General features: G+C 42.9%; 3 protein-coding genes across 5 annotated transcripts; 1 reads left to right on the plus strand and 2 right to left on the minus strand.

Annotated features, from left to right (window-relative positions):
• Window positions 1–94: 94 nt before the first annotated feature.
• On the minus strand, window positions 95–6022 carry zc3h14 (zinc finger CCCH-type containing 14). The gene is made up of 17 exons (XM_047160221.2): window positions 5830–6022; window positions 4911–4953; window positions 4708–4822; window positions 4419–4459; window positions 4126–4285; window positions 3574–3862; window positions 3159–3316; window positions 2739–2839; window positions 2408–2545; window positions 2187–2258; window positions 1742–1901; window positions 1440–1624; window positions 1123–1270; window positions 863–999; window positions 647–726; window positions 394–500; window positions 95–281 (listed from the first exon to the last, which is right to left on the minus strand). The coding sequence occupies exons 1-17, from the start codon at window positions 5863–5865 to the stop codon at window positions 278–280; spliced, it is 1974 nt and encodes a 657-aa protein (XP_047016177.1). The 5' UTR covers window positions 5866–6022; the 3' UTR covers window positions 95–277.
• A 64-nt stretch (window positions 6023–6086) lies between these two features.
• On the plus strand, window positions 6087–10190 carry rmdn3 (regulator of microtubule dynamics 3). Of its 2 annotated transcripts, none has more exons than XM_017451267.3 (14): window positions 6087–6347; window positions 6584–6841; window positions 6927–7089; window positions 7308–7439; window positions 7582–7667; window positions 7863–8071; window positions 8160–8262; window positions 8391–8451; window positions 8577–8652; window positions 8825–8902; window positions 9035–9133; window positions 9307–9360; window positions 9513–9593; window positions 9666–10190. In XM_017451267.3, exons 2-14 carry the CDS (start codon window positions 6640–6642, stop codon window positions 9732–9734), a joined length of 1413 nt encoding a protein of 470 aa, XP_017306756.1. In that variant the 5' UTR covers window positions 6087–6347; window positions 6584–6639; the 3' UTR covers window positions 9735–10190. The 2 variants fall into 2 exon arrangements, with proteins under 2 accessions (XP_017306756.1, XP_017306748.1); XM_017451259.3 differs by having other exon boundaries at window positions 6087–6343.
• A 255-nt stretch (window positions 10191–10445) lies between these two features.
• Window positions 10446–13860, minus strand: rad51 (RAD51 recombinase). 2 transcript variants are annotated; one of them, XM_017451279.3, is made up of 9 exons: window positions 13756–13860; window positions 12873–12968; window positions 12523–12660; window positions 12013–12130; window positions 11723–11909; window positions 11509–11622; window positions 11271–11400; window positions 11027–11148; window positions 10446–10916 (listed from the first exon to the last, which is right to left on the minus strand). In XM_017451279.3, the coding sequence occupies exons 1-9, from the start codon at window positions 13843–13845 to the stop codon at window positions 10793–10795; spliced, it is 1119 nt and encodes a 372-aa protein (XP_017306768.1). In that variant the 5' UTR covers window positions 13846–13860; the 3' UTR covers window positions 10446–10792. The 2 variants fall into 2 exon arrangements, with proteins under 2 accessions (XP_017306768.1, XP_017306775.1); XM_017451286.3 differs by lacking the exon at window positions 13756–13860 and adding an exon at window positions 13681–13735.
• Between the last annotated feature and the right edge of the window lie 2328 nt (window positions 13861–16188).

The raw sequence follows: 16188 nt of genomic DNA on the forward strand, positions 1-16188 counted from the left end.
GGACAGTTCTCATGAAGTCTATAAACACCAGCAGTAGTAGTAGTAACAGTAATAATAATAATAATAATAATAATAACCCAGAGTGGAGAAGATGGAGCGTAATGAAAGTTACCTTTAATTCAGTAATGAATTATAATCTACAAAAAATGCTGTTTTTAATTATTTATTTTTTTGAACACATTCAAAAATAGAGCTGAAAATCAAAATTTTAAAAAGAGAAGAAGAAGAAGAAGAAGGATCCTGAGGTTCAGTGGAGCGACGGAGCCAAGCGTCCTTTTCAGCTGTGAGACAAAACACACAAGTTTCCCCCAGTTACAACAGCAGCATGGAAGAAACCTGTAAGAGTGTGTGCGTGAGTGTGTAAGAGTGTGTGCGTGAGTGTGTGAGAGTTACCTGGCCTGTGCTTTAGTCCACTTGAGGGCGTGTCTGGGTGGGACCGAGGCTGGTGGGTGGTAGAAGGGACATCCTGTACGGTTACAATGCGCCGCAAAGCGACACGGCTACAACACACACACACACGAATTTATTCCTTAACTGGATTCACATACATACATAAATACATACATATAACTCAAAACCAACATAAAAGCTCATATCACACACACACACACACACACACACACACACACACACAGTATGAACTTACTTTAGGATGATAGAAGGTACAGTCTGTCCTCTTACACTCGGGGAAGAAACGACACACACTGCTGGACTGAGGAGGAGGAGCTACACACACACACACACATCAATGTGTAAAAATAATTATTGTGGGCGTGGCCTATCCAGTGTTTTTTCAAATCTGCAAATTATTATTTGTTTTTATATTTTGTGAACTGGGAGGGGGGCGCGTGCGCACACACACCTGGTTTGGGAGGCTGCAGCAGGGCTCTGTGGCTGGTGTGTGTGTACGGACAGTCGGGTTTGGAACACTTGCCGTCGTATTTACAGTTAGGATGGATGAACAGACACTTCTCTCCATACACACAGCTGGGAAATGTCCTACACACACACACACACACACACACACACACACACACACACACACACACACACAGGATAGAACTGGTGATTTTCTATAAGCAATATGTGTGTGTGTGTGTGTGTGTGTGTGTGTGTACATACCTGCACTGTGTTTTAGGATGGTGATACACACACTCGTCTCCGCTCTTACATGCCGGCCAGAACCTGCAGCGCTCTAGAACCTTCTGTCTCTTCACCTTCGCCGTTCCCTCCTCCATCTGTTCCTCTCCCTCTATCATCATTCCTTCATCTGGGAGAGACAGCAATGAGAGAGAGATATGACCGACAGCAAGAGAGAGGGGATGAAAAAAAAAAAAAAGAAGGATGACACACACACACACAGAGAGAGAGTACCATGTAGGTTTAACTGTCAGTCCAGCCCAGTTTTAGTGTGTGTGTGAGAGAGAGTGTCCCCTCACCATCAAACAAGAGGTCAGAGGTCATGCTGATTTGCACTGGTTTCGTCCTGTGGTCAGCTGAGGGGTCCACGGTCATGGAGCTGGGGGCGTGGTCAGTGTCCATGTCGTGTTCAGTGAGACTGGCGAGAGGACTCGGCACTCCATCTAACGTCACGATGAACTTCGGACTGCACTCGGGTTTTTCTCTGAGGAAGGACACACGGAATATCTTCATCATCATCATCTTCATCAATAGTACCATAATCATCATCACTCTCGCACCTGTTATGAATGTAACGTAGAACTAATGTAAGAAGCCTCACCTGGCCTGCACTGTGCGTGGAGTGGTGGGCGTGGCCTCCTCCTGATTGACGGTGTCCAGCCTGTTCCTGATTGGTGGATTCTGTTCCAGCTCTGGTTTTCTCATGATGAAGGAGCGAGTGTCCAGAGCCTTCAGTCTCGATGTCTCCAACAGCTGCAGCTCTGAACACCAACCGCAGACAGGAAGTGATGTATATGTATAATACATAAATTATAATATTATATATGTATAATCAGGGTGTGCCCCATCATGACATCACAATATATTTTACAAGCTATATTAATAATAATAATAATAATAATAATAATAATAATAATAATGTCATCACACCTTTAATGTACAATTTCGTACTTCCTGTGACATAAGGAAACACTAAATAATACTCACTGAACTGAGTGTGTGTGTGTGTGTGAGAGAGAGAGAGAGACAGAAGAGTTAAATCTTACCAAACTGCTGCTCTCTGTTCTCATCATCTGGAAGATCCTGCTGCAGTCGAGAGGCCAGAGAGCGAGAAGGGACTGAAAAGAGAGAGTGTGACAGTGTGTGTGAGAGAGAGAGATGAGAAAGAAAAGAAAAAACCTTCTTCATCTCTCACATCATCAGATCAATCCACTTTAATGTAAGTTATGATTTTGATGTCCCATCCCTTTAAGAGGCAGAGTCTCACCGTTTGGGCGGGTGTGATGTGCTTCCTGTGGGAGGAGCTCATGCAGGTGCTCTTGGACCAATCGGATGGCAGCTCTGCTCATCTCGTCGCTCGCTGAGCGTGTTCGTGGTGCCACGGGAACCGTCTGTCGCTGGGGGACTGTGTGCCCAAACAAACACAAACAAAAACAAACAAACAAACAAACAAACAAACAAACAAATACCTCAGTGAGATTATAAATGAGCAGTGCTGATTGTCCTGGAAGAATGTGTGCTCTGTGTGTGTGTGTGTGTGTGTGTGTGAGTGAGAGAGTGAGAGTGAGAGAGTGAGAGTGAGAGTGTGAGAGACTCACTGGTGTACACAGCTGTGGTTTTGCTGATGGAGTCCTGAGCCTCAGAAATAGCCTTCAGGATTAAATTTTTATTGGCCTGTTTCGCTGGAGGCAGAGATGGTCTGTAGAGACACAACACAACACACACACACACACACACACACACCTTAAGACACGTATGCTAAACCTGAACTCTACTACATCCTAATAAATCAGAGATAACACACTGTAGGAGTAACCAATTCATTTATTCCTGATCACTTCCTGTAATTAATTATAATAATAATAATAATAATAATAATAACAAAAATAATGATATTATTATTATTATTATTATTATTATTATACTTATTCTTAGTATTCTTATTCTTAGAAGTATGCTTCTTCTTCTTATTATTATTATAATGATGAAAGATGTAATTAGGGGAAGTTGAAACAGACTTGCGCTCTGGTTTTGGTGGGAGGGAAACTCGACTCGGCATGCCGTAATCTTCCTCGTCCTCCTCGTCCTCCTCGCTCTCGTAAAGGCGCCCGTGACCTTTCTGAATCCGAACCACAGAGCTCGCCACGGGAGCTTTCCTTTTCCGGGAGAATTCGTCCTGCGGTGAGATTGGGGGAGGTACGGTGATACGGTGAGAAAATAACAACATGCATGCACAAATAAAACGAAAACAAATCTACATTGATCAAACCATCATCTTTTTTTCTTCTTCTGATTTAAAAAAACATTATTTTGTCAGAACAAAACAAAAATGATGGTTGGATAAACACATGTGCCTAATCAGCATAAACCGCATGAATATTTAACAACGTAATTATAATATTTAATAATAATTAACCATGTGGAACTCCTCACCTTACTGTGTCCCTCTCTGTAGCTCCGCCCATAAATAGAGCTCGACCTTTCCTGACCTCTCATGACTTCGGACGACCTGTAACTCTCCTCTGTTCTTCCAGAACCACGATTGGACGAACGGCTGACTAAGGGGCGGGGCTTCACAGACGGCACGACCCTGGGATCGTTGGTGATGAGGTCATCGTCTTCCAGGTCGGGCTTGATGTCGATGACGGCTTCGGCCGAGTGTTCAAGCAGAGGCTTCACTGTGGAGGTCAGTCTGGAGGAGGAGCGGTCAGAGGACGTTCTCCTGAAACGCACACGCACGCACACGCGCACACACACACACACCGAATTCCTTCCCTTAGCTGTGTATGTATTCTACAAAATCTCTTTCAAGTATTTCTCTTTCTTTATGCACATTTGTTAACATGTGTATGTGTGTGTGTGTGTGTGTGTGTGTGTGTGTGTGTGGGCGTATACACACACACACACACACACACACACACACACACACACACACACACACACACACACACACACACACATAAAACCCCTCAGTCATATAAATACCTGCCATGGTGCTCATGGGCGGAGCTAGACACCCGTCCTTCTAACCTATCAGAGCGTGAGCTGGACACGGAGAGAGCCCGAGGCTCCTCCCCTTTGCGCTCGTCCCGACTGGACGTGCTGGGATCAGAGGGGAGGAGTTTAGGGCGGAGAGAGGCGGGCTCTGAACACAGAACAGAAAATAAAAGAGGATTTTACTCAGAGTGATGATGGGTTTATATAAACTATAAAAAATGATGTACATACACTGTGTATGTGTGTGTGTGTGTGTGTGTGTGTGTGTGTGTGTGTCGTACCCACTGCAGTTGATCTGAGCTTCTCCAGCACTCCATGTAACCTGTAACACACAATCACACACATCACACCTGGGACTATCAGTGATGGGGAAATAATCAATGTTTTGTTGCACTGTGAATTCTCTCTGGAAAAATTCAACACCAAAGTACAAAAGCATCTAAATGAGTAGTGTAGGTGTATAGTGTTGTAGTAGATGTGTTACCACACTGTGAACTTGATGGTGTAGTTCTTGTGTAGCTGTGTGTAATTGTTGTGTAGCTGTGTGTAATTGTGTAGCTGTTGTCGTACCACACGGTGAACTTGATGGTGTTGTTGCCCAGAAACAGTGAGAGATCATCAGCCATTTGCTGAGCATTCTTCTTATTGGCCACCATCACCATGATGTAGTCAGGAAGTTCCTCATCTGGGATAAAAACACACCATTACACACACACACACACACACACACACACACACAATCAACGAATACACAGCGTATGTAAAGAGCTTACCCACATACGCCCCCAACTCCTGCAGCTTCCCTTTAATGGCCGCCTGAAACAAAGAAAGAAAGAAAGAAAGAAAGAAAGAAAGAAACAAACAAACACAGAACTTAAAGTGAATATTAATGAGGGTTTGGTGCATATTGATGAGCGTATAGTGAATATTAATGAGTGTGTACTGTTATAGTGTGTTCAAAGCACATGAACCAGACTTGAACTTCAAGTCTGAACTTCATATTTATTTTTATTTATTTCCCTCAGCTGATTTTTCTTAGGCAACACCGATACATAAATTGATATACATCTGATTTTTACATATTTTAAATTATATAAGTAGTGCTGAGCAGAATCACTTTAATGCTGGTATATCCGTTCTTTACACAGGCTTAAACACACACACACACACACACACACACACACACACACACTCTCTCTCTCTCTCTCTCTCTCTCTCTCGCGCAGTCTCTCTAACTAACTAACTTTCTCTCTCTCTCTAACTAACTCTCTCTCTCGGATATTTGAAGGTTTACAGCAGTGCTCTTTCCTGCTCCAACACACACATTTACACCTCGTGAAGAGTGTGTTTCTGAACTAAAGAGCTGTCACGACAAGTGTGTTAGAGCTACACCACCACAACACAAACACCACTAAAAAGCTAGCATGAGTTTCAATGAATTAGCAAATTATTATTTACATTAAAAATGTGAACGACAAAACTAAGTACCTCACCCTGAAATTTATAAATTATCAAAAAAAGCATAAAAACCAGTACTAATCTGATGATAAAGAAATCTGATAATGCTATTACACACAACGCTAAGAACACCACAGCTGACCGAGCTAGCTAGCGAATTTCAGCTAAACTAAGCTAAGCTAAGCTATGCTATGCTATGCTAAGCGCACAGGTTTAGCCGCATATTTCAATTACCCGAATTTTCTTGCTGATCTCCGTCCCAATTTCCATCTTTTACCGTCTCGGCTTGCGTTCACCACTTCAAAATTACCACATGGATTAATTAACAGTATTAAATTGCTGTTTATTTTTTTAACAGTTCTTGACTGGGTCCTCTTATTGCTAGCTAGGGCTTCGGTATCAACACTGCGCATGCGCACGGGAGAAGCAGTCGTTCACTCGCGTGATGACACACCGCGCATGCGCGCGTTATCCTCCAGGCCGCTAGCTGGCGCTGGTGTACCGTGTTTTGTTTACAAGTTTAAAGAACGTTGCCGATTTTCTTTTCTCACCCTCGTGAAACAGGACGGTGTTTTCCGTTTAAAACCGAAAGTGTCTACCCGTTTCTCGTAAATGTGCGGATTAACTTTTTTTTTTCGTTTTGTATCTGGAAGCGTAGCTGAGAAGCTCATGAGCGAGGTGCGCGTGCAGACGCGGTATCGTTATCGCGATTAGCACGAGCTGATGATGACATCACGTGAAGAAACCGGTGTGTGCGTGTGCTCGATTTAAAATTAATCATTTCGCTATTTTTTTTGTTACATTTCTAGTCAAATAATTAGTAATAAAATAAATTTGATATTGCGGAACCTATAACTTGGTTTGTTGCTAGGATACGAAGCACGCGGATACCGTGTCAGCCGCGTGCTGCAGAAGAATCGTATGTGATCAGTATTATGATGATGATGATGAGCATGATGATGATGATTATTATTATCCCCATCTACAGGTGACCAGAATTTGTGATTCGACATAGATATTAGCTGAAAATAGACTGGATTAAAGATGAGTTCTCTGGGTCGGAACGGTCTGATCGGTTTCGGTATCGGTGTCACCGTTAGTACCGGTATGATCGCGTTCCTGATCATTAAAGAGATGATGCGGAGGAGGAGCGAGCGCCACCTACAGGTGTCCCGCAGCAGTGCGGGGTTTGCCGTGAGCAGTGCGGCTGTGGACGGGAGGATAAACCTGGAACCGGACAGCAGAGGTGAGGAGTACGGATGGGTGATACCATCAAAACAGGACTGTAGTCTATCATAATACGGTTAATCACACTGTGTGTGTGTGTGTAGAGGTGTTAGCATCTGCGCTGAGCGGGTTAACTCCGGAGCAGCACGCTGAACTGAGGAAATCTCTGGACGAGGTGATGATGAGCGTTTCCACTCTGCGTAGTGAAGTGGCCGAGCTGAGGAACGGCCTGGGGGACATCGCCAGCACCATCATCGAGGACATCAGGTTTGTGCACCACCTGTCAATCAAAATACATTCATCCTCATTAATCAATCAATCAATAAATCAATCAATAAAGCATCGAGTAGAACAGAGCGAGTGACCTTATGTAACAGTAGTGTGTGTAGTGAGTGTGTTTTAGTGTTCATGTGCATTATACAGTGTAGTAGTATATTAGTCTACATTTTAAAGTGTTAGTGTGTTTTATGGATCTGTCTCTGTAGGAAGGGAGTGGAGGAGGGTCAGAGGTCACGGCGGCGACGTCACTTCCTGTCGAGGGAACGTTCCGACTCGATGAGCTCCAGCTCCATCTACTTCACTGCTAGTAATGGGATGAGCAGTCGGAGCGAGGGCGGGTACATGACACTGCCACGCCCCCTACAGTCTTCAAAAATAAATTGATGAGTTCCATTTGAACACTGCGACAGAGCTAGTGTTATTTAGCTAGCGTGTGTGTGTGTGTGTATGTGTGTGTATGTGTGTGTGTTGCACTCATAGATACACGACAGCTTATTCGACCGCGGAGTCTGACTACACAGACCGAGAGACGGACAGAGACGAGGACCGCGATGAGGACGATGAAGGTAACGCACACTCAGCATGTCTGTCAGTTCCAGTCACTGGGAAGGGTTTGTTGTGTCTAAATAGCTGTGATGGTGTGTGTTAGCGGTGTAGCGGTGTGGGACATGGCTGTGATGGTGTGTGCAGGGGTGTAGCGGTGTGGGACACATATCGTTAGAGTAACATTAGAGTAATGTAAATATGTACCGTGATCACAGACGAGGAGGAGGAGCGTAGCTGTGCTACAGTTCTGACTCTCCAGCCGGACGAGTTGCAGTCTGAGCAAGACGAAGTGGACGGTGATGAAGAAGCGATGATGAGGAGTCCTGAACTCGCTCTGCTGCTGAGCCAGAGTGACATCCTACACGCCGGGGATTCTGGGAAAAAAACTGACGGATTTTACCTGTTGAGGGAGAACAAACCGCTGGTGACGGAATAATAATAATAATAATAATGATGGTTGTTTCTTTAGAGGTTTAATAACAGAACCCTGGTGTGTGTGTGTGTGTGTTCAGTACAGTGATAATGTCGAGTTTCTATGGCGACTGGCTCGAGCCTACAATGATATGTGTGAACACGCAGAGGACGAGGAAGAGAGGCAGAGCTACGCAGAGCAAGGTGAACACACACACACACACACACACACAATTCCAAAATATTAATTTACAAATTTCTAAATAAACTTTCATATGTTTTATTATTTTTACTATTATGATCAGTTGACCTTTGACCTTTTGACCCGGTAGGTCGTGATGAGGCAGAGTCGGCGCTTCAGAGCAATGGACTAAACGCTGATTGTCATAAGTGGTGAGACACACACACACACACACACACACACACACACACACACACACAGACAGAGGTGAAAGGATGAATTTTATCCACAGATTTTTTGATGTGTGTGTGTGTGTGTGTGTGTGTGTGTGTGTTAGGTTTGCTGTGCTGACTGGTCAGACCTTGCAGTGTGACAGCATGCATGGTAAACTGAAGAGCAGCCACATCCTGAAGGTAGGTCTGTGTGTGTGTGTGTTCTGTTTACAGAGACAGGAGGCAGAGTTACAGATTGTGCAGTGGGCGGGGCTCTGTTTCAGTTTCTTATCCTGTTCTTCAGATTCTGTCAGTTGTACACACTGTGGTAAATTAAAGTTATTATTAATAAGTGTGTGTGTGTGTGTTTCAGGAACACCTGGATCGTGCTTTAGCTCTCAGAGACGATGACCCGCTGTGTTTCTACCTGCTGGGCCGCTGGTGCTATGAGGTGTGTTACACTCTAACCACAGGGTTTTACTTGAGGCGCAAACACACACACACACACATCTTTTATACATCTGGAGGATTAAATGTGAAGCCCACTAGAGGGCAGCGCTGACACACGTCTCTCCCTCTGTAGATGAGCAGGTTGTCGTGGTTGGAGCAGAAGGCAGCAGCTGCTCTGTATGAAACTCCTCCATGTTCCTCTCTACACCATGCTCTGGAGAACTTCCTCAAGGTCACACACACACACACACACACACGTTATCACACTCACAGCTTTGCATAATATCGACAACTAAAATAAATTTAACTAGATAACTGTAACCATGGAAACGATGTCTGTTGACCTGTAAACACAAACGTGGCTCAAAAGAGTATAGACAATGTGCTCTTTGTGTGTGTGTGTAGGCTGAGGAACTAAAACCAGGATTCTCCAGAGCAGTGAGACTCTACGTTGCCAAGGTTAATGATTTTTTTTCCCATGCCTCCCCCTCACTCTTTCACTTGCTGTTTTTCTGATTCCTTTTTCTTTCTCTTCTTCATTTTCCATCACTTTCTGCTTCTCTCTCTCTCACCTTTCCAACAATGTTTCTTTCCCCCTCTGTGTGATTCAGTGTCATAAGGATTTAGGGAACGAATCAGAGGCGAGGAACTGGGCACACCTGGCACTGGCTACACCCACTAACACCCACCAGGTGATGATTGTTTATCACTATTAGTGCCTCAGAAAGTTTAGACCACTGAAATAATCCTAAACCTATCCACAGGAGGCGAGTATCTCTGGATTGGAGGCGGAGCTACAGGCTTTGATTGACAGCCCGGCTGAGCAGCTATAAGGCGATAGAGATTATTTTTCATTCCCCCCCCCAGTACAGCATAATGGATCATTCCAAACTCTGAGAACATTTTAAACTTTTCAAACACTCGTGTTTTAACACGAAAACTCCGACCAAAATAACAACCCTCAGCACTGAACTCTCCGGATGTTTCCTACGTAGGCACCCTAGTTTTAAAAGGAAATGATGGCATGATGTTATACATTCCGACCTTCTAGCACTTAAAGAGAAGAACTTTATTAAAGCTGCTGTTCAGAACGTGGAGCATGTGGATTTATCTCTGATTATTTAACACCTTTTACTCCGATCGGCTGTGTTTTATTTACAAGATAACAAAGCTATTTATTTCACGTGTAACTTATAAACCCCTCACGTGTGTGTGGGACGTGTGTTCTTAACATGTTTGGTGCTGGAGTGTAAAGAAACCTGAAGGAAATAAAGTCAAGCTGAGCCTGATCTTGTCTTTGTTTCTTTTCCATATTAGTTTTTGCAGCTATTTGTAATGTTACACTAATCAAGTTTATAAAAGGAGGCATGGCCTGTGTATCAATTGTAGTAAAGGAGGTGTGACCTCTGTAGCCGTCAATCCCAGTGAAGGGAGGTGTGGCCTCTATACCGCTCCTGCAATGGATCATGTTCCACTGATGTGTTTTAAACGTGTGAAAAACGTTAAACAGACATTATTCTGTCCTGGAAAAAAACATGTCCTGATGACCAACAATAAAACATTTAATACTTTTATGTACAGAAAGAATAATTATAGTACAGAAACAAATCAGAAAATGATACAATACAAACAGAAAAAAAAAGAACTTAGTGTACTATTTTAACCTTTTATCAAGAAAAACAAACAAAAAAAAAGTCAACTGAAACACACAGGTGTTTAGTGCTCAGTCTGCACCTGCAGGTGGCACTGTTCCTGCCTCCTCGTGCACTCTCACACACCCCCCATCATCAGATTCTTCAGTCTGAGAAGAACGTGCGTGTGTACGAGTGCATCCAATACCGTGTTCCAGTTATTGTCCGTCTCTCACGTGAACACACCATGCGTCTTTGTTTCAGTCTTTAGCGTCTCCTACTCCGTCTGCGTTGATGGCGAACATGGCCTCCGCCTCAGGTAAGCAGGGAGAGTCGTAAATTTTACAGATCCGAGTTTCACCACGGCCCTTCCTCAAATACAACCTGAGGGACACGAGATCAGTGTGAGAGAAGGTTTATGTGGCCTATGTAGTGAATAGGGCGTATCGTTTGGGACACACCCACAGTGCACTGATGATGATGATGATTCTTACCTGGTAGTGGAGGCATGTGCCATGATATTCCCTCCGATTGGCTTTTTAGGATCTGCGGAAAACATGGCCGCCCCGTCCACCTGAGCTACGACCTGATTGGTGATGACGACAGCGACGCCAAACTACCAAAAATAAATAAATAAATAAATAAAGATAAAAAAATAATAATAATTCAACAAAACCTCAAAACTCCAAGTAGAAGCTCAGTAAATTGATCAATTCTAATCGTGAAAGAGTGAAGCACCTCGTCAGCGAGACGCAGCAGCATGCGGAGGAAGCGTCCCAAATGACACTGACGGGCCGAGAGCTCGCCTCTTCCGGAATAATCCGTCCTGTACAGCGCAGTGGCACTGTCCACTATCAGCAGAGCATACCTGTGTGTGTGTGAGAGAAAGAGGGAACGCTGGTCAACTAGTAAAAATTAGAACTCATACAACTCCTTGTGCAAGTGTGTATTAGCCTTGTGTGTTTGTGTGTGTTACCTAGACTCGGCCATCATAGCTGAAGCCTGATAGAGCAGCTGAGTCTGATGATCCGTGTTGAAAGCTCGCGCGTAAGCCACATTATCTAAAACATCACTGCCGATGAGTCCGTACCTGAAACACACACCAGATTTTGAGCGGTTTCTTGTGAACAGAGCAATGTATAGTGGATGACTGTAGAGTATACTAGAGTATAGTGTAGCATGTGTGTGACCTCTCTGCCACAGCGAGCAGTCTCTCAGGTCTGAAGGTGCCCTCAGTGTCGATGTACATGGCCTTCCCCTCTCCCCCACCCTGATCGATGGGAAGCTGACACGTCACCGCCAGCGTGTGGCACAGCTGAGTCTTTCCTGTACGGAACTCCCCGAACATCTCCGTGATGGAACCCGTCTCGATACCACCTACACACACACACACACACACACACACACACACACACACACTTAATATGGTTCAATTCAGCCCTATGTGTTTGCGCGGGCACATGTGTGTTTCTCTCCTCACCCTGCAGCAGTTTGTCGAGCTCTTTGGAGCCGGTGGAGATCTGGATGATCTCGGCTCTGCGCTGGTGAAACTCCGTTGCCGTGGTGAACCCCATCGGAACCAGTTTAGCCGCCTCACCCTGTACAACACACACACACACACACACACACACACACACACACAGAGAAAGAGAGAGAGACCGACCATCAAACATGAGAGATGGCTGAAGAAAGAGACAGCTGGGGAGAGAGACAGACAGTCATGAGGAGAGACAGTCGTAGAGATAGCGAGAGAGAGTTAGAGAAAGAACGTTACAGAGAGAGAGAGAGAGACAGTTGAAGATGGAGAGACAGAAAATAATACAGTTAAGGAGAGAGTAGTAGAGACGGATAGAGAGAGACATTGTAGAGCCGGGCGGGGGAGAGTGAAGGCTACAGGGAGAGAGGGTTGAAGGAACAGAGAGAGTTTCTAGGTAGGTTGAGAGACAGTCACAGATACAGACAGACAGCGAGATGTATTTTCACTCCTCACCAGGATCTTGTCAGCTTTGGCTTCACTGATGCCCTTAATGTTCAGCAGCTCTTTTTTAGGAGCGTACGCCACGGCCTCTATGGTGTGGAACCCTGCATCCTCCAGTTTCTTCAGATCACTCGCACTGATACCACACTGCTGTACTCTCACACACACACACACACACACACACACACACACACACACACACACACACACACACACACACACACACACACAGGTTAAACCACAAGCTTCAGTGTGCAGTGGAACTTGTTTCTCTGTTCATAACAACGACATGAGAACTCTGTGTGTTTCATGTATTGAGTGTTAGTGTATTAATCGTGAGTGTGTACACGAAGTTCTCGTACCTCGAGGCGGGTCAGAGGCTGTGGGCCGAAGCTTTCGTCCTCTTCGACATTGGCCTCGACCTCCACTCGACTCATGCTCATCGCCATCTTCACCACCTGCTCCATCACACACACAGCTTACACTTACATACACATTTAATACAAATTCACAAAAAAAAGAGGTCTGACTGTATCTAACTTTTAAATACATACATATACACACACATATACATACATACATGCATGTGTAATATATATATATATATATATATATATATATATATATATATATATATATATATATATATATATATATATATATACACATACACACACAAAATGACGGAGTTATATATGACCATACAAAACATAATATTGTGTTAATGTAGGGTTGCATAAAAGAAAATGGCAGCTAGAACTAACGGCCGTATCCCAAATTGCTCAGCATTAGACAAAGAGTACACTATGTAGGGCACGAACGCCATTGTTTCTGCACCCATGTAGTGCACTTATATAGGAAGTACGTAGGCATTTGGCATTCGGTCCATGTTTACACAATTTCTACAATTCAACGCACTTTTTTTTAACATTAGCTGTTTATCTACTACTACTACTACTACTACTACTACTAATACTACTACTACTACTAATACTACTACTACTAATAATAATAATTTTATAATTTGCTAGTTACATAATCACTGCTAACAGCTAACACAAACAAGCTGTTGTTGTTGTTATCTAAACTAAGTCCCCCGCGACATTAAAACTGGTTTGTCATCAGAAAATTACACAGCGACATAAAAGTTTAAAGCTTCATTCATTTTACTCTTTAATCCTGCAGACACGTTCTACAACAGGGGAAACCAATAAATAATAACAGAATCAAATCAGGACCACTCACCTCCTCCAAAACAAGTCGAGCTGAAGATGAACTTTCCCGCTCGACAGAAGACGTCCGCATACGTAGACACGCAGCACCTGCAGACGTCATGACGCAAACACGTAACGCACGCGACCTCCGCCTATCTGGCTAGCTAGCTAAACATTTTCACCGCCATTACGCAATGAAACAGATGAGATTTAAAGGACTGGTGTCATTTTATGTATTACAAACACATTTATTCACGTTTAAGGCCAGAAAAGTACATACTTTTTTTTAAAAAATAAATATTTTCCACCAATAACGTTGACACTCTTAACAGTATGCAAAACGAAAGGGCTAATTAATTATACATCTTCACTATTATGCACTAAACAGGTGTTTCAAAATCTCTTCAAATTGAAATATACTCTACAGCCAAAAGTATGTGCACCCCTGGCCATCATACCCATCCCCGCTGAAAACAAACAAGCAAAAGAAACCATCACAGAAATTCTAATGGTTTCCACTACAAATACCATTAAAAACCATCATCTAACTATTAAAACCATTATCATTACCAGTCCTTAACGGTATCCACTAGACATAACATACCACCAATAGAAGGCAACAAATTACCAGTAAAGACCCACAGGAACTATTACACTTTCCATTTAAACCAACATAATTCCCATTACAACCATTACAAATTCTATGAGGGTTTCTAATTTTTTTTTTCAGCAGGTATGTGTGCTTCTTCCCCAAACTGTTACCCCAAAGTCTGAACCATACAATTCTATAGAGTGTCTCTGTACGCTGTAGCATTACAATTTCCCTAAGAACTAAGAGGAACCCAAACCTGTTCCAGCATGATGACGCCCCTGTGCACAAAGTGATCTCCATGAAGACATGGTGTGTGAAGGTTGGTAGAAGAACTCAAGTGTTCTGCACAAAGCCCTGACCTCAGCCCCACTGAACACCTTTGGGATGAACTGGAACTGGAGTCTCCTCACATCAACATCAGCGCCTGACCTCAACCTCACTAACGCTTTTGTAGTTGAATGATCACTAATCCCCACAGCCATGCCCCAAAATCCCCCAAATCACACCCACTAATCCCCACAGCCACGCCCCAAAATCACACTCACAAATCCCCACAGCCACACCCCCAAATCACACTCACAAATCCCCACAGCCACGCCCCAGCATTACACTCACTAATCCCCACAGCCATGCCCCAAAATCACACTCACTAATCCCCACAGCCACGCCCCAAAATCCCCAAAACCACACTCACAAATCCCCACAGCCACGCCCCCAAATCACACTCACAAATCCCCACAGCCACGCCCCAAAATTACACTCACTAATCCCCACAGCCACGCCCCAAAATCACACTCACTAATCCCCACAGCCACGCCCCAAAATCCCCAAAATCACACTCACAATCCCCACAGCCACGCCCCAAAATCTAGTGGAAAGCCTTTCCAGAAGAGTGGAGCTCATGATAACAGTGTCTAATGTTCTGTGGAAATTTTCTTAAATGATATTTGTGCTGAACCCTTCATTGTTTTCTGGAAATTTCTAGGTTACTGATATTACCTATATTATGTTTAATGGGTTCTTTGAAAGTCCTGTTTCTCCATGAACCACATTTTCCCCTTTCTTTCTTTCTTTCTTTCTTTCTTTCTTTCTTTCTTTCTTTCTTTCTTTCTTCCTTTCTTTCTTTCTTAGTTGAGCATTCAAATTTTTACATAATGTTATTTACCATCATCACACAGACCATGACACATCATCTCTTTCTTAATATTTCCTTCTTGAGTAGTTTTCATTTTGAATGACATTTCATTCATAAAACTATGCAAAATATATGAAAATCTGATTACTGAGTGTGTTATTACAATAAAGCTAAAAAAACCCCTCTCAGTGAACTCATTATAAATTTGTGATATGTGAATTAGTATGAATATTTAAATTGGCATATTTGAATTTTTAACCGGTTCTGACAGATAAATCCAGATTAAAAACACAGACTAATGGAATCAATGAGCATTTTATGTAATCAGGAATACAACAGGAGTATTAGTAATGTCATTAAAACTAGAATACATAGATATAACATCATCAGTTGTGGAATAAATGCAATTTGAAATAAAAATAAACAAAGCTACCTCAGTGTTTTTTCTAATTCACTATTACTCACTCTTACAAATTTCCTTGCAAGCTCATATAAACTCCATAAATGCAATCGAAAATAAAAATAGACAAAATTTTTAAAAATAAACGCAATAATATTGAAAATAAAGCTTCTATATTTAAACATCTTGCATATTCAAAGTTTAATAATAACTGTAGGAAGAGAAAAATTCATGTATTTTCATTTAACATAAGTTTTTAACATAAGTTCTAGTTTATGCACATATTCTATACATAACGTAATAATCTGTCCCATTATATATATATATATATATATAT

Source organism: Ictalurus punctatus, chromosome 2 (genome assembly GCF_001660625.3).
Source record: "Ictalurus punctatus breed USDA103 chromosome 2, Coco_2.0, whole genome shotgun sequence".
Lineage (NCBI taxonomy): Eukaryota > Metazoa > Chordata > Actinopteri > Siluriformes > Ictaluridae > Ictalurus > Ictalurus punctatus.